Source organism: Ascaphus truei, chromosome 5 (assembly GCF_040206685.1).
Source record: "Ascaphus truei isolate aAscTru1 chromosome 5, aAscTru1.hap1, whole genome shotgun sequence".
Taxonomy (NCBI): Eukaryota; Metazoa; Chordata; class Amphibia; order Anura; family Ascaphidae; genus Ascaphus; species Ascaphus truei.
In genome coordinates this window covers 8,802,070-8,825,876 of record NC_134487.1, presented here as the reverse complement: position 1 = coordinate 8,825,876, position 23,807 = coordinate 8,802,070, and the positions used below count along the sequence as shown (strand labels likewise).

The 23,807-nt window shown below is 45.1% G+C and overlaps 1 protein-coding gene across 12 annotated transcripts in view; it reads left to right on the top strand.

Moving 5' to 3' along the window:
* The first annotated feature begins 142 nt into the window (after positions 1 to 142).
* LOC142494807 (NACHT, LRR and PYD domains-containing protein 1 homolog) overlaps positions 143 to 23,807 on the top strand; it is a 56,799-nt gene continuing 33,134 nt past the window's right edge. For 3 of the 12 annotated variants that reach the window (XR_012801585.1, XM_075599291.1, XM_075599284.1), the window contains exons 1-3: positions 659 to 736; positions 16,950 to 17,038; positions 21,506 to 21,850. Coding sequence is in view for 10 of the 12 variants with exons in the window: in XM_075599291.1 (XP_075455406.1) it covers positions 711 to 736; positions 16,950 to 17,038; positions 21,506 to 21,850 (460 nt within the window). In the remaining 2 variants the exon portion in view is untranslated. The other 9 variants (XM_075599288.1, XM_075599285.1, XM_075599286.1 and 6 more) reach the window with 9 other exon arrangements.

Sequence of the window (23,807 nt, the reverse complement as noted above, 5' to 3'; positions counted from 1 at the left end):
CTCACGGGTCTCTCACCTAGTATTTTATAAATAAATATGTATGTACATAGCGTAGCGTTGGATGGCTTCTCATTTCCCTCCCTTCCTCCTCCAGCGGCAGATCAGTGGAATTGTACAACATGTTGACATTCAAAAAGTGAAAGTGAGAGACAGCTTTGTGTAATATAGAGAGAGAGACACACAGAGACACACAGACGGCAGGAATACATGCAGAGGACAAGGACAGGAGACCTGTAAGTAATAGAGACAGGTATGTGTAATACACAGAGACACACAGACGGCAGGAATACATGCAGAGGACAAGGACAGGAGACCTGTAAGTAATAGAGACAGGTATGTGTAATATACAGTAGAGAGACACACAGGCGGCAGGAATACATGCAGAGGACAAGGACAGGAGACCTGTAAGTAATAGAGACAGGTATGTGTAATACAGAGAGACACACAGGCGGCAGTAATACATGCAGAGGACAAGGACAGGAGACCTGTAAGTAATAGAGACAGGTATGTGTAATACACAGAGACACGCAGGCGGCAGGAATACATGCAGAGGACAAGGACAGGAGACCTGTAAGTAATAGAGACAGGTATGTGTAATATAGAGAGACACACAGGCGGCAGTAATACATGCAGAGGACAAGAACAGGAGACCTGTAAGTAATAGAGACATGTATGTGTAATATAGAGAGACACACAGGCGGCAGTAATACATGCAGAGGACAAGGACAGGAGACCTGTAATTAATAGAGACAGGTATGTGTAATATAGAGAGACACACAGGCGGCAGTAATACATGCAGAGGACAAGAACAGGAGACCTGTAAGTAATAGAGACAGGTATGTGTAATATAGAGAGACACACAGGCGGCAGTAATACATGCAGAGGAGAACAGGATAGGCTGACCATATTTAATTTAGACAAAAACGGGACATCTCCTCCCCCTCCCCCCCCCCCCATGAAGAAACCCCTACTTCAGCACATAGAATGCTCAGTGCAGTGGGAATGGGGGTACACTCCTTGTGATAATCAGTAATATGGGGTCACTTAACCCCAAAAATCAAACTGTGGAATGACTCACTTTTAATTAAATTTAAAATAAAAAAATGTATTTCCCAGTAATAACTGATCTTCTCAGTGGGGGGAATGCTGCTGTCCCCTCAGTTTGCGCACTGGGGTGGTGGGGGTGGGGTGGAGTGGGTTGGGGGGGGGGTACACCCCACGATCACCGCTTTAAACAATCACAGAAATGGGATTACTTAAACAACTTCTAAAATAAAAAGAAGGCACAAACCCCTCTTGATCTGGAGCGTTATATGATGCAGTGCTAGGGTCCTGAAAAATAAACTGCAAGAACTTGATTTTTTCCACACATCTTAAAAATGGCAATTTTTAAAATCTTTGTTTCATTTTTTTAGTACAATAAAGTAAACACAATAAACAGAATATTTCTGGATTCTACATGCTCCTTCTCTCCAGCTTCTCTCCACACACTCCTCTCCACCTGCCTCTCACCTACATGCTCCTCTCCAGCTTCTCTTCCACACACTCCACTCCACCTGCCTCTCACCTACATGCTCCTCTCCAGCTTCTCTTCCACACACTCCTCTCCACCTGCCTCTCACCTACATGCTCCTCTCCAGCTTCCCTTCCACACACTCCTCTCCACCTGCCTCTCACCTACATGCTCCTCTCCAGCTTCTCTTCCACACACTCCTCTCCACCTGCCTCTCACCTACATGCTCCTCTCCAGCTTCTCTTCCACACACTCCTCTCCACCTGCCTCTCACCTACATGCTCCTCTCCAGCTTCTCTTCCACACACTCCTCTCCACCTGCCTCTCACCTACATGCTCCTCTCCCCACCAGCTTCTCCCCACATGCTCCACTCCACACCTGCTTCTCCCCCCCCCCCACACTCCTCTCCACCTGCCTCTCACCTACATGCTCCTCTCCCCACCAGCTTCTCTTCCACACACTCCTCTCCACACCTGCTTCTCCCCCCCCCACACTCCTCTCCACCTGCCTCTCACCTCCCCCCACACTCCTCTCCACCTGCCTCTCACCTACATGCTCCTCTCCCCACCAGCTTCTCCCCACATGCTCCACTCCACACCTGCTTCTTCCCCCCCCCCCCACACTCCTCTCCACCTGCCTCTCACCTACATGCTCCTCTCCCCACATGCTCCACTCCACACCTGCTTCTTCCCCCCCCACTCCTCTCCACCTGCATGCTCCTCTCCCCACCAGCTTCTCCCCCACATGCTTCACTCCACACCTGCTTCTTCCCCCCCCCCACACTCCTCTCCACCTGCCTCTCACCTACATGCTCCTCTCCCCTCCAGCTTCTCTTCCACACACTCCTCTCCACCTGCCTCTCACCTACATGCTCCTCTCCCCACCAGCTTCTCCCCCACATGCTTCACTCCACACCTGCTACTTCCCCCCCCCACACTCCTCTCCACCTGCCTCTCACCTACATGCTCCTCTCCCCACCAGCTTCTCTTCCACACACTCCTCTCCACACCTGCTTCTTCCCCCCCCCACACTCCTCTCACCTGCCTCTCACCTACATGCTCCTCTCCCCACCAGCTTCTCCCCCACATGCTCCACTCCTCACCAGCTTCTTCCCCCCAACCACACTCCTCTCCACCCCCACACTCCTCTCCACCTGCCTCTCACCTACATGCTCCTCTCCCCACCAGCTTCTCCCCCACATGCTCCACTCCACACCTGCTTCTTCCCCCCCCCCCACACTCCTCTCCACCTGCCTCTCACCTACATGCTCCTCTCCCCACATGCTCCACTCCACACCTGCTTCTTCCCCCCCCCCCACTCCTCTCCACCTGCATGCTCCTCTCCCCACCAGCTTCTCCCCCACATGCTTCACTCCACACCTGCTTCTTCCCCCCCCCACACTCCTCTCCACCTGCCTCTCACCTACATGCTCCTCTCCCCTCCAGCTTCTCTTCCACACACTCCTCTCCACCTGCCTCTCACCTACATGCTCCTCTCCCCACCAGCTTCTCCCCCACATGCTTCACTCCACACCTGCTACTTCCCCCCCCCACACTCCTCTCCACCTGCCTCTCACCTACATGCTCCTCTCCCCACCAGCTTCTCTTCCACACACTCCTCTCCACACCTGCTTCTTCCCCCCCCCCCACACTCCTCTCACCTGCCTCTCACCTACATGCTCCTCTCCCCACCAGCTTCTCCCCCACATGCTCCACTCCTCACCAGCTTCTTCCCCCCAACCACACTCCTCTCCACCCCCACACTCCTCTCCACCTGCCTCTCACCTACATGCTCCTCTCCCCACCAGCTTCTCCCCCACATGCTCCACTCCACACCTGCTTCTTCCCCACCCCCACACTCCTCTCCACCTCTCCATTTTGGCTTATTTTTGTTAAATAAATCATGACACGGTGTAATATGTCATGTGTTGTTGTTCCTCCGAGGTTGTATTTACCTAATTTTAAGACCTGCTAAGGAACAGGTGATTGTTATTATGTCCTGATATGTAAAACCATGGAACTCAAGGCGGGTGTGCTTTCTTTTTCACATGACTGTATGTATATATACTGAGCATTCAGATATACTGGATTGTACACAATAAAAAACAATAAAAAACAATAGGTAGCGCTAACACTAATATATATCAAAACAAATGCTATCAGAATAAATTAAATATACATAAAAAGTGTAGCAGCCTAGATACACCTCTGACCCCTAGTCAGACAATAGTAATGGTACTGGATGGGTATCAATGGCGCTAAACACATAAAATAAGGTGAATGATTAAAGTAAATAATTGAATATACAACCAGATGTGATGGAGAGAAGATCTCAGCCGGCGTGAATCAAACATGAAAAAAGAAAAAGAAATACATAGTGTGATACTGTTAAGACACTAATAAACAAACATGTAAACAAACAGACAAACAAAAATTGGCAATGTTGCTGAACCACACACTAGACTAAAAAGGTATATTTAATATATTATAAAAACATACAGTACAATAATGCACAAATGGACAAAGTGTAGGGCCCAATCGATATCTGGCCGAATTGCCCGCTTACCGAAGCCAAGATGTAAAACCGTAGTGGATATATTAGAGAGTATCCCCTCTCACAGTGGCTGGCACAGCTCCCAGATGTATAACCGCAGTGGATATATTAGAGAGTATCCCCTCTCACAGTGGCTGGCACAGCTCCCAGATGTATAACCGCAGTGGATATATTAGAGAGTATCCCCTCTCACAGTGGCTGGCACAGCTCCCAGATGTATAACCGCAGTGGATATATTAGAGAGTATCCCCTCTCACAGTGGCTGGCACAGCTCCCAGATGTATAACCGCAGTGGATATATTAGAGAGTATCCCCTCTCACAGTGGCTGGCACAGCTCCCAGATGTATAACCGCAGTGGATATATTAGAGAGTATCCCCTCTCACAGTGGCTGGCACAGCTCCCAGATGTATAACCGCAGTGGATATATTAGAGAGTATCCCCTCTCACAGTGGCTGGCACAGCTCCCAGATGTATAACCGCAGTGGATATATTAGAGAGTATCCCCTCTCACAGTGGCTGGCACAGCTCCCAGATGTATAACCGCAGTGGATATATTAGAGAGTATCCCCTCTCACAGTGGCTGGCACAGCTCCCAGATGTAAGACCGCAGTGGATATATTAGAGAGTATCCCCTCTCACAGTGGCTGGCACAGCTCCTGGATGTAAAACCGCAGTGGATATATTAGAAAGTATCCCCTCTCACAGTGGCTGGCACAGCTCCCAGATGTATAACCGGTAGGCACCGCGTGTAGATGTCTGTAATGGAGGACGCATAGATCCACGCTGTAGCAGGGGCAGGAAAACACTGTCTGGTGTTGAAGCAGTACGGGCATGCGCAGAGGCGCCCGACACAGTGTAGATGGTATCTCCAAATCCCCTGCTCCTCGCGGTCGCGTGTGCTCCAAAGGCGGCAAATTCAAAAGATGCTTTCGGTCACAAAGCCTCACGGCAGGGCTGGCAATGGGTAACGGCAGCTGATGGCAACGCAGGGATAACGGGGACCACCCAACGCGTTTCGGAAGCTGCTGCCTCCTTCCTCAGGGGTAAATTGAATAAAGAAGTCCCTGTGTGTCCGTTTTTTATAGGAGAAATTTAAAGGTACAAGTACCATAATAGAGTCCCGGTCATGCGCAGTAGTACAAAATCAATACTGACGCATATATCAGCAACATCACAAAAAATGCATAAAGACAATTGCATAAAAACAATTGGTTAGCAGACAAACAGTTAAAAACATATACACATATAATCCAAGATCATTGTGATGATTCAATTCATCAATATGGATATTAACTTTAAAGGTTAAAAGATTTTAAGATTCTTAAGATAGACAGCATGCAATATATGATGTTAAGTAAACATTAACACTAGCCCAATTGATGGTTAGTGATGAAACTAGGTGTTAGAGGCAACATGTATTGGATGAGATGCACTGTCTAGGTAATAAATAATATACTACATTGATGTGGCAAATAAACCTACAATGACTACATATATGTGACTTATCTTGTGTAGTACTAAATACAAGTGTAGAAAAAAGATGTCAAAGTAATATTGACGAACAATTATGATAACTTGGTATCTTGACACATAAACCAATATGTGCCAAGAACCACACGTGATTGGTCATTAGTGATTAGTGAATGCATAAGGTGACTAATAGATGTGGTGAATAATTAAATTAAATTTAAATGAATGTAATAAAAATATATACAAACTGTGAAAGTGTAACTTAATAATATATTTAATAAAGTGTCATAATGTTTATTTGTCCAACAAAAATGGTTTAAGGTCAAATACAACATACTGGATTGTACAGCTACTCCAGGCTATTCACTCCTGGTTGACACCAATATTATTGGTGTATGGTGTCCGTGTTAGTCTATTTACTTGCCGCCACGTTAATACTCAGTGTAGAGAGCGAACATTCCCATTAAGGTATATTATATATCTCCTCATTTGACTCATTAGAGCAATTCATGCATCTACTGTACCTTGAGCCCTGTGAGATTTATGTCAGCTCCCTGACCATTATGTCCCACTACGTCACTTTGTAATTACTGTACTGTTTATACCTACAATACAGTGATACATGTTTTACTGCAAATGAATAAAAGTTATGTTTTACTAAGGTGGTGTGCAAACAAAGTGAATTCTTTGCTTGTGCACATCTCTCCGTGACCTCCTTTTTTGTTTCGCCTATTCACTCCCAATTCACAGTTGTTGCACCCATGGATTTATTATTACCGTTGGTCTATTAGTGGGGCGATTTCGTTGATCATCAACTACCATCCTCCTTTATCTCTAGATCAAAAATAGGTCTAGTCATGTGCAGAGAAAGGGAGTATTTGCAGTGATAAGGTGGTTCTTAATTTGAGGGGTTAATTGGCACTGGAAGATGTTATTGTGAAATGCAGAGAGGAACTATTCCTGTTTGTAATCAGACTGCTGATCAGACCCCGGGAGAATACTCCGGTTTGTGTAAGCAATTCCTACCTAGGGCCAAAGGGCTCTCGTGCCAGGGACATGTTTAATGAGGTTACATATGGGTTGGTGATTAATGGCAAGGACTGGGTAGGATAAGGGGAGAGAAAACACTCTGACAAACACGCCCCATTCAGACGCCCCCCCAAAAATAGTCCAAAAACCTTAAAAAAAATACATTCAGATTATTACATTCTTTGCAAAAGTTTTTTGAGCTCAGCTCCCACGGATTTCATACTTGAATCCTATTTCTCACAACATCCGGACAAGCCGATTCACACAGGATTGTGTCTTTCTTTCCCTTTTCACTGATTTCGTAGATATATTTGGGTGTATTCGTGTTTCTTTTCTTAAATCAGAACAATCTTATTTCCTCAGGAAAAGCAGCAGGGAAACGTGTGTAGTATGTGGGTGTTCTCTACCAGATTATTTCAGGGGAAAACACTTATTTAAAGCGCTTATCAATGACATTTACGGTTTATACTTCCCGGCTTCACAATTGTGACAAAACCAGCACAACAAATCATCACATTTATCAAAGAAATCCCATTAAAACCCATTAGCGTTTCCCTTCGATGCACCTGGTGCGTTTTGCAGCCGGGGGACGTTAGTAATTTATGTTGACGCACAATGATTTTGTTATTTGAGTTGTTATTGTTTCCCCAGCTGGTCGGTACTGTGACAGGAGCAGGTTTCCTATGTTAATGTGTTCTGGGGCAGGTGGGAGGAGAGGTATATTTTCTCCCATGTAAACAACTCCCAGGATGTTGTCTGTGTGTGCACACACCTCAATGTCGGCTCAATGTCGTGACCTTGCTAAGCTGCCAATTATACTACAGGATTCATATTTACAGACCTGTGTTTGCATAGTTTTCTTCTCTGTTTATTTTTGGTGGGGGAGGTGGGTGGCGGAGCGACATGTAGGCGAGGTCAATCAAGAGTCCACAAGATGCATTTCAGGGTGAACCAAAACATTGAGTGGTTTTATTTGCTCCACAACTAGAACAAAAACATTGGGGCTACTGCCCCTTTACCACAAAACACAAAGCATAAAACAAACACCTACTCCTTTTTGGAGACTGACTAAACAGGACAGGCCTTAACTTTCTGACTGGCTGGATAGGCCAGTTCCCAGTCTCAAAACATATAAAACAATACGAGGGAATAATAGATAAAGTCTTATCTTAGTGTTGGTGCGTCGTCTCCGGGTTCTCCAGGCACACTTAAGATGCAGGCGTTGAAGTCCAGCTGCTCCCAGGAAGCCTTTAGCCCTATGTCTTTTGCAGGCTTTTCTGCTGTGTGGGACTTTGGGTTCCTCATTGTTCCCAGGCAAAAACCATCTGGTGAACAAAGCCTGGATTCCTGCGGGCGGGAGCTCTGTTATCTGTTACCTGACCTTACACTTGCTGTACAGACCAAAGTTTCTTAATGTCTCTCTGCGATATCATCCTGGATGGCCCTCCGCCGCCTTAAACTTAACATGCCACAAACAGAGCTCCTCATATTTCATCCCAAACCTGGCCCCACTACCTCCTTCCACATTACTGTTGGCAGCACTATCATACACCCAGTAGCCCAAGCACGCTGCCTAGGGGTCACACTCAATTCCTCTCACATTCAAAACATTTCTAAAACGTGTTGCTTTTTCCTCCGCAATTTAACAAAGATACGCCCTTTCCTCTGTTGCTCGACTGCTAAAACTCTGACTCAGGCCCTCATTCTCTCCCGTCTTGATTACTGTAACCTCCTGCTCTCCGGCCTTCCTGCCTCTCACCTGTCTCCTCTACAATCTATCCTAAATGCTGCTGCCAGAATCACTCTACTCTTTCCTAGATCTGTCTCAGCATCTCCCCTCCTGAAATCCCTCTCCTGGCTTCCGATCAAATCCCACCTCTCGCACTCAATTCTCCTCCTCACTTTTAAAGCTTTACACTCTTCTGCGCTATGCACCATCCCGACTCTTGCGTTCCGCTCAAGGATGTCTTCTCTCTACCCCCTTTGTATCTAAAGCCCTCTCCTGCCTTAAACCTTTCTCAATGACACCAGTGTAGTCTCCTGATCCTTGCAAAGAGAGTTAACTCCTTCACTCCCTTACAGTGTGGCTATATTCTATGTTAACCCCTTTGGGGTCGGCAAGGTATTCAGTTGCAATGCAATCCCCTCCTGTATTAAAGGGGTTTGATTATTTTTCTGCCTTAGGGTGCTGTATTGATTAACTTTAAATGACTCTATGGTAACAAAGTATCCCATTTGCATGTGGATTTTTGGTGTCAAGGAATGAAATTATGATCTCTTCTATTATCAGTAAACGCCTGCATGCAAACGAGCTCAATGCCACACGGTAATCGTGCAAATGTAATTACTAGTGAATTGGTCGTTAAATCAGCAAAAATGCTGTGTTGTAATTGTAGCACATGTTCCCCCCTCTCTGGAAGATGTTGCTGCTGTTACTGATGTTTGTGGTGCTTGCATACCTGTGAGGGTCCAGGAGAGCTGAGTGGTCCGCATTGGAGTGGGGACCAGGACAGGCTTTTGGTGAATTCAGACTTTGCTCATGGTGTAAGCGCCTCCAGCTTCAGTGGGCTCCAGGATTCCCAGAGACAATCCCCACCAAAGCAGACGTCTTTCACACCCCTGCCTAATAGACTGAAAACACAGGCAGGGGTTTATAAAACAAAGGGGCATTATTGGTAGTCACTGCAGATATTATACAGCAGATGCAGATAGTGACAGAGGGTCCCAGGCCTCTGGATGGTGCTGGGCTTTCTGGTTGTCTTGAGGCCTCTAATCTCTTGCCTCCTCACTCCAGAGGGTGGGATCGGAACACACCTCCTCTCCCTAGGAGGGGTGGAAGAGAACTAACTCCAATTTGGCACTTCCTCTCTGAGTCTTCAGAAGGGGAGGGCACAAGGTCTGTACCACTATTGGCTGTACACAAACCCTTGTGCCACCACCTCTTCCGTCACTCAGAGTCAGCATGAGGGGGGTCAATGCCCCTGGGATAGCCTGCCACAGCCTGTAGCTATCAGGAACTTATGTGACAGGAGGCAGAGAGACAGTCTGGACCAGCCCTGCTACATAATATTTTATCTAATGCCAAATATAAACACTGATTTAACGACCTTTAACAATTTTAGGATAATGAACGGGGTTTAAGGCGTACTATTGCTTAGCGCTGCTTTGTGCCTTTAGGCTTTAGTACCCCAAACTCTACCCCAGAGATCTTAGAATCTCATTGTAATTCCTGGTGCTCAGAGAGACACCTGCCCACGCTCAGAAGGAGCCGAAACTGGATTCAAACCAGATTCCTTTACCATTCAAATTTTTATTATATATCAAAACTGGGTGAATAGTACAAAAGCACCAGATTTAGCAGAGGAAAATGAATTATATCGCTTTTATAGGGGTTTGTTTCTTTGACAATTGTTGTGTTGTTTTTGCAGTCACAAGACTTTTGTAAATGGCTATCATCCGTCTGCATGTCCATTATGAGTGTAAAACACCACGAGCTCACACCTTCTTGTATATACTTTATTTGCCTTTATCCCACTGTATATAATTTATTCACTATCTACACCTTTATAGGGATATCCATCTTTTTCGTGATTTAGTATTAACATTCACCTTATAGGTGAAGCGCTGAGGATTTGTATTCTCTGTATCTATGAGTTTGTTCCATCAGTTGATAATGTAGGAACGCTCAGTAAATTTTAAATATCATGTTTTACTTTTTGACTGTGGGATATGATGATTTTATGATCATTTTTGTGGTCTTTTGCAATTGATTAAAGATAATTAGCTTATGTAACAGGATAAGTCTATTCTACCTTTCTTTCCCCTGCCCTGTTATGTAAGTCCTGTTATCTGTAGGCTGTAAGGGGTTAATCCTATGGGTCTGTGCCCCCACCCTTGTTCCTCTATGATGGACAAGAGTAAGGGAGCGACTCATGGCCTATGTAAGCTTATCAGGTATAGGTATTCTTAATAATTCATCCTCAACTCAGCATATGTCGGGATCATCTCCAGTACATCGGATCGAACACCTTCGAAGGATTTTTCCCACTGTTACAGCCCTGGAAAAGTAATCGAACGTTCGGAGGAGAAATAATTGAGTCTGACACCAATGTGTGATCAAAAATATCTCCTGTTTATTAGACGTTTACAGCCACGTTATATAGGCCTTGAAACAAAGATGACTATTTGCCAATTTCCATTTCCCTTATTTTGTGCTTATGTTAGACATAACATGTCATTAAATCATTTATTTGGAAACTACCGTACATCAAATGTCGCCTGATAAAATAGCTGAGGACGTATTTAATTTCCCGTTCGCTACCTTGTTTGGTCAGTACTTCCTATTTCAACACAGAAGTTCAGCCAACATTAAAACACAAACAGGGTAGTTGGAAAAAGGTTTAGTTAAGTCATATGATTAAGCGGAATATCAGTGTTAGCAGAAAATGGTTATACAAGAGACAAAATGAAGTCACCCCTGATATATATATATTATCAGTCCCTCCTTTTGTCATCACCATGACAACCCCTTTTATACTGGGGAGGTCTGGAAATCGAATTGCATGTTTTCATAATCTAATAAAGGATAACCTACTGACGGGGTTGAGGCATTAGTGGGTAAGAGTCTGGACTGGTAGGACATGGTTGCGGGACCAGAAACAGGGGCGTTTATATTTAGAGCAGCATATGTGTGATTAACTGTTCTAACAGATGGTATTATCCGTTTGCATAGTGCTGACCCCATCACTTTGCAGCATGTAACAAGGATAGATAATATCACAAAAGCACAAACAAAAACTATCAGTCCCATTATAATTTTCTTTCCCAATTCTCCAAACCATGGACCTAGGCCAAAAGTCCAATCAAACTCATCTACTCTTTCAGTAATGCCTGCAACAAGCTCCTTGATATTTGATATATGATTTTGTACAGACTTGGAGTGGTCTGAAAGGTTGAAGCAGCACATTCCCTCAAAATCCTGACAACCATGTTCGTGTTTGAGCAGTAGATAGTCAATGGCTGCACGATTTTCCAAAACTGCCTTACGTGTACCCTTCAAATCTATCATTAATTCTTCTATGGCTTGGGAGGTTTGGTTTAACCCTTTAGCTACAACACATGCTAGCTTCCTTATAGCCTTTCCTGAATACAATGCCAATCCGGGTACTCCAATAAGGGAGACTGCTAAGCTTAGGATTTCAGTTTCTGATAACAAAATTACATTTGGGTTACAGTTTTCATCAAGTGGAATAGTTGATCGCTTAATCTTGGTTTGATGTAGGCCGGGCTCTACAGAAAACATCATAAGTCCTAGCCTGGTGAGAGTACAGGGCCCCCCTGTAATGTTTCCTGGTATATATGTATATGTGATATTACCACAGGAAAACAACCATCCTACGGGAAGTTTAACAGAATATATGTGACTTGGTGTTTTCATTGTGTGGTTGCAACTCATAGTATTAGTGACATTATAGCATTTTTCTTCAGTTCGGGCACATAGCACTTGAGATATGTTGGTGGATGTTGTGGGCATTAATTTTATCTGTTTGCATTTACCTATGTCTTCCGGATCACAGGTCATTTGATAACATACATCCCCCTGTGTAATACTCATAGTCCTAATTTGTGTCATATTGGCCCATTCTTTACCAACACACTGAGGACAGTCGTGACAATATTCATACACAGAGAGATGTTGCCTCACATCATGTTCTTCTGCAAGACTATCATCATGGCGGGTGCTAAATACTTTTAACAAAATTTCTACTGGTGTGGGTACTGCTATCAGGCAACTTGTGAGTATATCTTTTGTGCTTGTCATGTCAGATAAGCAGAAATGTGACATATTCAAGACATCAACAGCTAAGTGTTTCCAAATGTTAGTTTTGACTTCTATCAGAGATGAAGCCATTCGCTTCGATCGGGTGTTATATTCTCCTACCAGATTAGAGAAATTGGACTCGATTGGTGGTACATGGGTTGCATTCTCATATTGCTCTCTGGGAAGGGGAGATGAAGTCTCACCTTCCTCAGAGACAATCTTGGGGTAAGAAAAGTCTTCCCATGTTTCCCAGGAGTTTTCATGAGGGCAGGTAGGATTGCTGCTAGTTTTATAATGATTATAAAGCAACTCCTTTACGCATATATAGTAGACAATGCAGACTAATAATGTTCCTAAACTAAATACTGTAAGGCCAGATACGCGCTTGAGCACGGTCCTCTGGTATTGTCCATCTACTCCTTCTTTGATGATTCGGATTCTTGTCTCTGGTTCTTGATCGACTTGATCCGTGATGCATGGATCCATATTGATGAATCTTCTGTCAGTACGGCTGTACGAGTTACTGCAAGGATCGTGGTGGGAAATCCGTAGGGAGGCTCGGTCGTCCCTCCTTTGGTCGGCAGACGCTTAATCACCACTGTGTCTCCGGGCTGGAAAGAATGTGTTGGTTTATCTGAAGGAAGTGGAAGAGAAGAAGAAACATCACCATAGATGCCATTCAGTTTCTGTATCAAATGATGAACATAATTCTCTTGAATTTGTTCTAGGTCTCCAACTTCCTTCGGGCAATACGTACCATGAGCCCAGGGAGTTGGAAACGGCCGCCCCATTAAAATTTCAAATGGTGACAATTTGGTAGTGCTATTCGGGGTCATTCTAATTTCTGCAAGGACTGCGGGAAGGACATCTGGCCATCTCGAGAAGGTACCATTTGTTCCTTTCCGCAGTTTATCCTTGATGGTGCGATTAGTCCTCTCTACCTGTCCTGAAGACTGTGGGTGGTATGGTATGTGAAATTTCCAATCTATAGCAAGAGTTTTAGCAACTCCTTGAGTTACTTGAGATGTAAAATGTGTTCCTCTATCACTATTTATTTGAAGTGGGCATCCCCACCTGGGAATGATTTCCTTGCACAGTATTTTTACAACTGTCTTTGAGCTTTCGTTCGTTGTAGGGAATGCTTCAACCCATTTGCTAAATTGGTCTACCATTACCAATAGGTATTTCAGTTTCCCCGCTGCTGTCGGCATCTGTGTAAAATCAATCTGTATTTGTTCCATTGGGCCGCTAGGTGGCGGTAAATGTTCATGTTTTGCGGGTCGTGTTCCTTGTGTATTGTTTCTGATGCATGTTAAACATCTCGCTAGTTGTATCTCAACAACTTGATCAATGTCTCTGACTAGGAACAATTCTTTAATCTGATCACCTGTTGCTTTCTTTCCTTTATGCCCAATTCCATGAAAATGTGAAATTAAAATAGGGCTGGCTATTTTAGGAAAACCTATCACTGTTCCTCTAGCCCAAATCCCGTTTTCATCTCTGCTCAGGCCTTTCTCTTCCCATAATTCTATATCTCTGCCCTCCGCAAGTTCCTGTAGCATTTTAAGATCATAGTCTGGGAAGTGGCATGTCATAACCAGGTTGAGCTGAGTATCAACAGTAGTATTGTATGCCGGGAACATGATCTGCGATTGCGCTGCCTCTTTAGCATAGTAATCAGCCAACTCATTACCTTTGGCCTCATCTGTCTCTCCCCCAGCATGTCCTTTGCATTTAACAATGGCTAGTTTACTGGGTAACAACATGGCGTCCAGTAACTGCTCAACTAATGTGGAATGGGATATACCCTTACCATCAGTACTGACAAACCCACGATTTTTCCATATTACTCCAAAATCGTGTACTACCCCGTATGCATAACGAGAGTCAGTATAAATGGTTACCGTATTCTGTGATGATGCTTTGCATGCCTCTGTCAGTGCTACTAACTCTGCTGCTTGAGCTGAAACAAACGGTAATGCTCCAGAACAGATTACTGTGTCTGGTAATCTGACTACTGCAAATCCTGTCAGATACACTCCATCTGCAGGTTTAGAGCATGACCCATCTACAAACAGTACATCTCCCTCCTTAAGGGGCGTACTTTGTAAGTCGCTCCTTACTGACGTCATATTGTGTATGTTTCGTAGGCAGTCATGGTCTATTTCCTCTAAGTCAGAGTTGTGCAATAACATTTTAGACAGGCATTGGGCCGGACCTGTATGTGGTGGGTGATACTTGACAGTGAGGTTTGCGGTAGAAGTGAGTATAGTTTCATAGCCTGTTCTACGCTGAGCGGTCATGTGCTGTGTAGTGAGGTTCTTGAGAACATGTAGAACCTGGTGTGATGTATGTAGGGTTAGTTTGTGTGACAGCACAATAGTTTGTACTGTTTCTACCATAATCGCGCATGCAGCCACTTGTCTTAAACAAGCCGGAAACCCCTGCACAATCTCCTGTAGTTTCTTAGAATAGAATGCCACCGGCCTATAGCCCGAGCCATGCTCTTGTGCCAGTACGCCAACAACCACGGTGCCTGTCTCGCTGCAAAACAAATGGAAAGTCAGGTTATAGTTCGGCAAGCCCAAGGCGGGGCTTGAACACAATGCAGTCTTGAGTTCAGTAAATGCAGTGTTAGTCTCTGGCGTCCATTGTAATGTATCTGGTTGGTGCATCAAAGTCAATTGTCTCAGAATGTTATCCCAGTGGGAACAGTTCGGTATCCATTGGCGGCAATAGGTGATCATCCCCAGAAATGATAGCATAGCAGCTTTCGTCTTGGGTTTGGGGAGATTGGCAATTACCTTGACTCGCTCCGATGATAGGAGTCTCTGTCCTGGCTGTAGTATGAAGCCTAAATATTTGACAGTTTGCAGCGCCATTTGTATCTTGTGAGGAGAGACCTTGTGACCTGTAGCAGCGAGATGCTCCATCAGACTGTGAGTGTCCAGAATGCATATTTCTTCCGTTTGACTGCAGAGTAGCAAATCATCCACATACTGCAGCAAAACAGAGCCACCGGGCGGACACCAGTCGGCAAGAGTCATACGCACTACGGTACTATAGGCCGTAGGTGAATCACAAAATCCCTGTGGTAAACGTGACCACCGGTATTGAACACCTTTAAAGGTGAACGCAAACAAAGATCTTGTATTGGGGTGCACCGGAATGCTAAAGAATGCGGAATATCAGTGTTAGCAGAAAATGGTTATACAAGAGACAAAATGAAGTCACCCCTGATATATATATATTATCAGGTATAGACCATGAGCCCGCCCCTCCTTCCTGATTAGGGGAATGACAAATTTAGTATTCAGTCTTCCTGCTCTTGAAAAAAGAGGGAGTCTTCTTCCTGCTCCAGTGAAGAGAGGAAGAAAGGAGCTATCAGTCTCTCCTATGGCAGGATGAGCGTGCTCACCCCCAGCCTCTGAGCTGGGGGACCATCAGGTTCAGCCACAGAGGCCTGTAAGATCAGGGCCTTCACCATCCAGAGGAATGGAACCTCTGAGACCATGCACCGTTGTGAGGAAGAATTGCAGTAAGTGCCACCCAATAAAGACCCTGTGCTAATATACCTCAGTCTGAGTATCAGTCCTAGGGCTGAGGGGCAAGAGTGCAGCAGTGGGGGCTGATTTCTGGATACCCTGGAACCCACTACGGCTGGAGGTGGTGAAAACCAGAGAAAGAACCTAAGCCTGTCCTGATCTCCACTCTACCGCAGATCAGCTAAGCTCTCCTGTTCCAAACAGGTATCGCACCACACACACAGGTAGCAGAGGCTGTGTAATCTCCCAGAGGGAAGGGGGAAACAGTGCTACACTTATGTAACAGATCAGTGACTGCTTTCATTCATCATATACATTTTATGGTTGCCCTTTTCCGAGACGGCAACAAAGAAACTTCCTTTCAGCAAATTGATCAGCACGGGTAACATCATTTGTAACCCTGACCTGTTCCCTTCCTGTTAGCAGCCATTTCTTCCCTTATTCTAGGAATGACAGCGTTTAGAGGGATTCCGGGGCCTGATAGTGTAAGCCTCTTCATAAAGAGCAAAGGCTTTTAAAATAGACTGAAACCATACGTTTAAAAATATATATTGTTATTGTTCACCACAGAATGCAGAAATGTTACATTTTCCGGTATGTTGTACATCCTTCTTACATATCTACCACACACACACACACACACACACACACACACACACACACACACACACACACACACACACACACACACACACACACACACACACACACACACACACACACACACACACACACACACACACACACACACACACACGTCAGTGTTTACTTGGCCTGAGCAGTAAACAAACGTTTCTGCATTTTGAAGTCTGTAATTAATACAAAGAGCTGAAAGTGCATAGATTAAATACGCCGTCTACAGTGAAATTATGGTCCCTATAGATGTAGGATCGTAACCTAGTCTTGGACTCTTTAAACGTAACATTTTCCTTATTTTCACACTTCGAGACTGCAGCTTAATAAATGTGTTCCATGCTAAAAATAATTACAAGAAGTGAATTTCTGCTCTTTCCAGACTGTGCGGTGTGATCACTGAAATGGCGCCGTTCCCCATCCACAGGAAACCTCTGATAAGCCTTTCGTTTATGTTTTTTCTGATCTCCGGTGAGTAAAATGTTAAATAATGTAGCTTTTGAAATGGCATGTCTGTTTTCTGATGGCAGTCATTAAGTTTGTATAAATAAACATTAATTGGGTAATATTTGGGGGATAACTCCCTTCTCCTATTATGGGGTATTCTGGGGCTGGACACAACTCACTATGAGTGGAAGGCAAATCTGCAGAGAATATAAAGTGAAGTTGATACAGGAAAACAAGACATTTACATGGGATGTAAAGGTCTAAATATACACCCTGCTGTGTAATGCAATCAGTCACCTTGTACCTAAAACAAAAGAGGGCAACTGAGGGGCGAGGGGTGAGGGGCACTACTAGTGTTTTATTTATGAACAATACAAAAATACTAAAAAATCAAATCGTTCTCACGCCTTGTACAGAGGTGGGGGGTGGATCAAATCGTTCTCATGTCTATATACAGAGGTGGGGGATGGATCGAATCGATCTCTCGCCTATATACAGAGGTGGGGGGTGGATCAAATCGATCTCTCGCCTATATACAGAGGTGGGGGGTGGATCAAATCGCTCTCACGCCTATATACAGAGGTGGGGATTGGCTGGCAGCACCTGTGCCTCAGCGTTTCACTCGCCCCACGTTCGTTTGTGTTTCTATTCTCTGTTGCTTCCCGAGAGTTACATGTTGGATTGTTTTAGGGCCGGGCACAAGCCGACCTGCAGAATCCGGTGTCCCAGTCAATCCCGCAGCCTTGTGTCTGCTTTAGTCTTTTAACATCTTCCTTCTTTTTAAGAGGAGTATAGCAGCAAAATGGCAAAATGGATTAATGGGGCACTTTTATGCAACATGTTTAAATGTACTACCTGTGTAGTCTTATATTTTTGCATTTGAACCTTGGCATCTGTTTCTTGTTTTGATGTGTTTAACGCCAACTCTGCTTCTTGCCGTTTTTAACCACACCCGTACAACCTGCAGAAATGAAAGTGATACACATGCTGTATACCTGTTTCTGTAGCTGCATTTAGTGTCACATCCCTTATGGAACACTCATGCAACCAGACAAAGTATATGATTTCTTACCAGTGATGACTGATACACTGCTCCCCCTCCAAACCCCAGTCCTGCCTGCAATGAGAGATTTCCTGCTCCCCCTCCAAACCCCAGTCCTGTCTGCAATGAGAGATTTCCTGCTCTACCTCCAAACCCCAGTCCTGCCTGCAATGAGAGATTTCCTGCTCCCCCTCCAAACCCCAGTCCTGCCTGCAATGAGAGATTTCCTGCTCCCCCTCCAAACCCCAGTCCTGCCTGCAATGAGAGATTTCCTGCTCCCCCTCCAAACCCCAGTCCTGCCTGCAATGAGAGATTTCCTGCTCCCCCTCCAAACCCCAGTCCTGTCTGCAATGAGAGATTTCCTGCTCCCCCTCCAAACCCCAGTCCTGCCTGCAATGAGAGATTTCCTGCTCCCCCTCCAAACCCCAGTCCTGCCTGCAATGATAGATTTCCTGCTCCCCCTCCAAACCCCAGTCCTGCCTGCAATGAGAGATTTCCTGCTCCCCCTCCAAACCCCAGTCCTGCCTGCAATGAGAGATTTCCTGCTCCCCCTCCAAACCCCAGTCCTGCCTGCAATGAGATATTTCCTGCTCCCCCTCCAAACCCCAGTCCTGCCTGCAATGAGAGATTTCCTGCTCCCCCTCCAAACCCCAGTCCTGCCTGCAATGAGAGATTTCCTGCTCCCCCTCCAAACCCCAGTCCTGTCTGCAATGAGAGATTTCCTGCTCCCCCTCCAAACCCCAGTCCTGCCTGCAATGAGAGATTTCCTGCCACCTGCTTCCTTTTTATGCTTGCTGACTCATACACAAGCTTCTCTCAGCCCTGGGCTGTTGGCAGATGTTGTTTATTTGTGTAGTCCCTTGGTCTTAACAGGAAATAGGAAAACACCTCTCCAACCACGAGTTCTCCTGTAGTGTAGTTTGAAAACAGGCTATATTAAATAGTATGGAGGGTACCACCGTATTACGAGTTACCTGGTGTATGTATTCACACTCTCCCCATACTACACACAAACACACACTCTTTCCCATACACACACACACACAGACACTCTCTCTCCATACACACACTCTCTCTCCCACACACACACACTCTCTCTCCCACACACACACACTCTCTCCCACATACACACACTGTAGAGGGAGAAAGGGGGTTACACCCCATTTGGCCATCCCCTGACCTCACCCGGGAGTCAAAGGGTTAACTGGGCTAAGACCCAGAACTGTGATTTAACCCCTGTAATGACATGTACATGTGTATTTTCCTGTTCCATTATAATGTCTGGTTAATCAGTGTCTGCATCACACACACACTAGAATCCATCCGGGAGCACAAGGGTTAATAGTCCTTTAATGATTATAGCTCTTTGTGAAATACGTTTATGTTTTAGGTTTAATACTGTGTCCCAGGGAATGGGCAAAGACTAAGAGGAAATTCCTTTGTCCACCAGGATAGCAGATGGCCCCAAGAGGCGCCCAATGTCTAGGATTTAAGTGTTGTTTCAAAGGTCTTGTCACCCTCCCTGATGATTTAGGGGCGGAGGAGGCTCAAACCAGAGCAGTCTCCAAGTGTCCCAGTTATCACCTTTCAACAAAGGTTATCTTGCTAGAGGTCCAGATGGGTAGACTGGCTGGCATTCCATGTGTAGGTGGGGGGCTACAGAAATGAGACCCCAGAGTTCTACTGCGCATGTGCCAGCTAGCAGGGGGGCCTGTCCTACAATGTGTTCCCCCATCAAAGATTGGCTGGAGATAATTGACCACCAATCACAGGTACTTCAGGTTAAGGATAGAGGGACAAAAGGTATATAAACTGCTGTTCCCCATATATCCTTGGTTAGTCTTCAACTTATCATCTGATGATTACCTGATTGCTGGAGAGAATTGCTATGCTATATACTTCTCATTCCCCAACCCCAAAGTAAGTGTACTTCTTGTCTGTTACTGTATTATCCGTGTGTTCACCTATCCTAAGGAATAAAATCACTTTATTATATCTAAGACTCGTTTCAGTTCAGACCCAGTGATAAATATATATCATCTGTTATATATATTTATGTGACCTTATACAGCCTGCCATAATCTCACCGTGACACACACACACTCTCTCCCCCAAACACACACACACACACACACACTCTCCCATACATATACAAACACACACTCTCTCCTCCCCCCCCCCACACACACACACACTCTCCCATACACACACACACACTCTCCCATACACACACACACACACTCTCCCATACACACACTCTCTCTCCCATACACACACTCTCTCTCCCATACACACACTCTCTCTCCCATACACACACTCTCTCTCCCATACACACACACTCTCCCATACCCACACACACACTCTCCCATACCCACACACACACTCTCCCATACCCACACACACACTCTCCCATCCACACACACACTCTCCCATCCACACACACACTCTCCCATCCACACACACACTCTCCCATCCACACACACACTCTCCCATAGACACACACACTCTCCCATCCACACACACACTCTCCCATACACACACACACTCTCCCATACACATACACACACTCTCTCTCCCATACACACACACACACACACACACACACTCTCCCATACACACACACACACACTGGAGTACGAGAGGCAGCTTTGGATGTGAGTGATGGGGGGGGGGGAGAGGAAAGGCCGGCGGTCCAAGCAGGCAGCTCTCCGCCTGCCCCTGCACCCACCACCCGCCCCAGGGGCACCCATCTCCTGCCCCGCACAGGCAACCAGGGGGAAGGAAGTGCTGGGAGGCAAAGGAGCACCCCCCGGCGGGCGTACCCCCCCTACGACCTCCCGCACCGGGCAGGCAGACACTGGGGCAGAAGGGGGGACAGCGCACCGCAAGCAGCTGCCAGGAGAGTTCTGTTCCTCCCTGTTTTGAAACAGAGACACACAGACATTGAGACAGACACAGAGACAGACACAGAGAGACAGAGACAGACACACAGAGAGCCACAACTTCCTGCATGAGATGGGAAGTGATTGGCTGCTACGGATCCGGAGCGCGCACGCTTCAGTGGAACGCATATAAATATTCATATGCGTTCCACTGAATGAGGAAACAGCGAGCATTACTGTACATCGCCCGCCGGTTGAATCTTCGCCGATCAATCACAGGAGAACGGATTGATCGGCGGCTTTGCTATTGACCGAGTAAGTTATAATTGCATTGATGCAACTATTGCAGTTTAAAAAACAACAAACACTTTAAAAAAAAAAAATCGCCAGCTTGAACTGCTGATTTTGTGTTTCCACCGGGCGCCATGTTTTCTCAGGTCTTTATTGCTTCTTTTGAAGTCTCAGTTGAAAATTAACCCACTTGATATTGTAGGTCATAGCGTCAGACTAGACATATAGATAATTTAAAAACAGAATGTATAACTACATATTTTTCTGTTTCAACAGAATGTCAGTCCCTGGTGATTACAGGGCTGTTACACAGTGATGTGCTGCTGCCCTGTGCTGTAAAATACAAGGATGACTTTGATTACAATGAACTTGTGGTTAATTGGCAATACTCAGAAAATCATACAGTGGTTCACAGCTTCCATTATGGTCGCAGTCAACCTAAGTATCAAGACAAACGTTACCAGGGGAGAACCGAAATATTTTATGACCTACTGCCAGGAGGTAATGCGTCTCTCCTACTGAGGAACCTATCGAAGTCGGACGCTGGAGATTACACCTGTTATGTCATTATAAAGGAGTCTTCAGGATACATCACAAAACATGTCAGCCTCGTAGTTGAAGGTAAGCCGAGGATAATTATTCCATTTAATTTTAGTCTGTCGGCGGCAATGTTTGTGTAAAAACACAGCACAAGATTTAGCAAAGAGAAAATAAAAGCAATCCCTTACTTGGTAATGTTGTTATCTTAGATAAATCTGGTGCTGTTTTTTTTTGCCCCTGATCTTTATCACAGAATCCCCTGTTTGTCTAATAAAGTTTTGGACTTCGAGATAATGGCATTTTAAAGATAGCATATTCGCTGTACCTGCTCCTGGCCTCCAAAACATAGGGATAATGTATGTCTGTATTGTATGTCTTTATTTATATAGCGCCATTAGCGTACATAGCGCTTCACAGCAGTAATACACGTTACAACCATATAAATAACAAATAATATAAATAACAGGTCATGGGAATAAGCGCTTCAGACATAAAAGTAACATTTCGAAAAAGGAGTCCCTGCTCCGAAGAGCTTACAGTCTAATTGATAGGTAGGAAGAACGTACAGAGACAGTAGGAGGAAATTCTGGTAAGTGCGTCTGCAGGGGGCCAAGCTTTATGTATCATGTGTCTAGTATTTTCCCCTGTGCTACTCATATGCTTCCTTAAGCAGGTGGGTCTTAAAGGTGGATAGAGAGGGTGCTAGTCGGATACTGAGGGGAAGGGCATTCCAGAGGTGTGGGGCAGTCAGTGAGAAAGGTTTAAGGCGGGAGAGGGCTTTAGATACAAAGGGGGTAGAAAGAAGACATCCTTGGGCAGAACACAAGAGTCGGGATGGTGTACAGCGAGAAATTAGGGCTGAGATGTAAGACAAGACATCCTTAAGCAGAACGCAAGAGTCGGGATCTCCATAGCGAGTGTCAAGTTTGCCCTGTCGGGTATAAAAGAAAGTGAAAATGGATTTTTGTAAAGATGTTGCCCTAAAAAGAACCAAGAAGAATCCGCACAAAAGCAGGGCCAACCACGTATAATGAAAAAGAGATAGCACAAGAATTTTCGATTTTTTACACTAAACTCTATAACTTACACTCCACCCAGAGTGGTAGTACAGGGTCCGAGGCAATAACAGAGTATTTAAGTAAATGTAGATTACCGAGCCTAACGGAAGAAGAAGAATCCCAAATATTAAACAAAAGAATCTCTAAGGAAGAACTGTTAGAAGCTATACACTCCCTAAAAACAAATAAAACTCCGGGCCCCGACGACTTTTCCAACCTGTACTACAAAAAAATTAAAGAAGTGCTCTCCCCGTATGTTCGAGACATTCAATTATTTCTTGGAGGGGGAGCCCATTCCGGCTTCGATGTCCATGGCTAACTTAGCCATCATACACAAAGAGGGAAGGGACCCTCTCCAATGTGGAAGATATAGGCCCATTTCGCTGATGAACACAGACTTGAAAATATGCAGTAACATTTTAGCGAACAGGCTGTCTCCGATCCTTCCAAGACTCATGCATATAGATCTAGTGGGTTTTGTCCAAGAAAGACGGGCCTATGATAACACCCGCAAAATTATAAATATTATTGACCACGTGCACCTGACCAACACAAAGGCTATTCTATTAAGCTTAGACGCGGAAAAAGCGTTTGATAGAATAAAGTGGGCATTCTTAGACAAAACAATGTTAAAATTCGGATTTTCGGGACCATACCTGGAAGGCATTAGAGCCTTGTACAGGTCGCCTACTGCCTATGTTAAACTTCCAGGGGGTGACTCAACTCCTATTATAATTAAAAATGGCACCAGACAAGGTTGCCCCCTGTCCCCACTCCTCTTTGCATTGTCAATTGAGCCCCTTGCATCCATAATTAGAGAAGACATAAACATCCAGGGTATCAAGATAGGGAGGATAAACTACAAAATATCCCTTTTTGCGGATGGTATCATATCTCTAGCAGACCCATTGATATCCCTACCCAATCTCCAGCTCCAATTAATCCAATTCGGCAAAGTCTCCGGGTACAAAATTAATAAT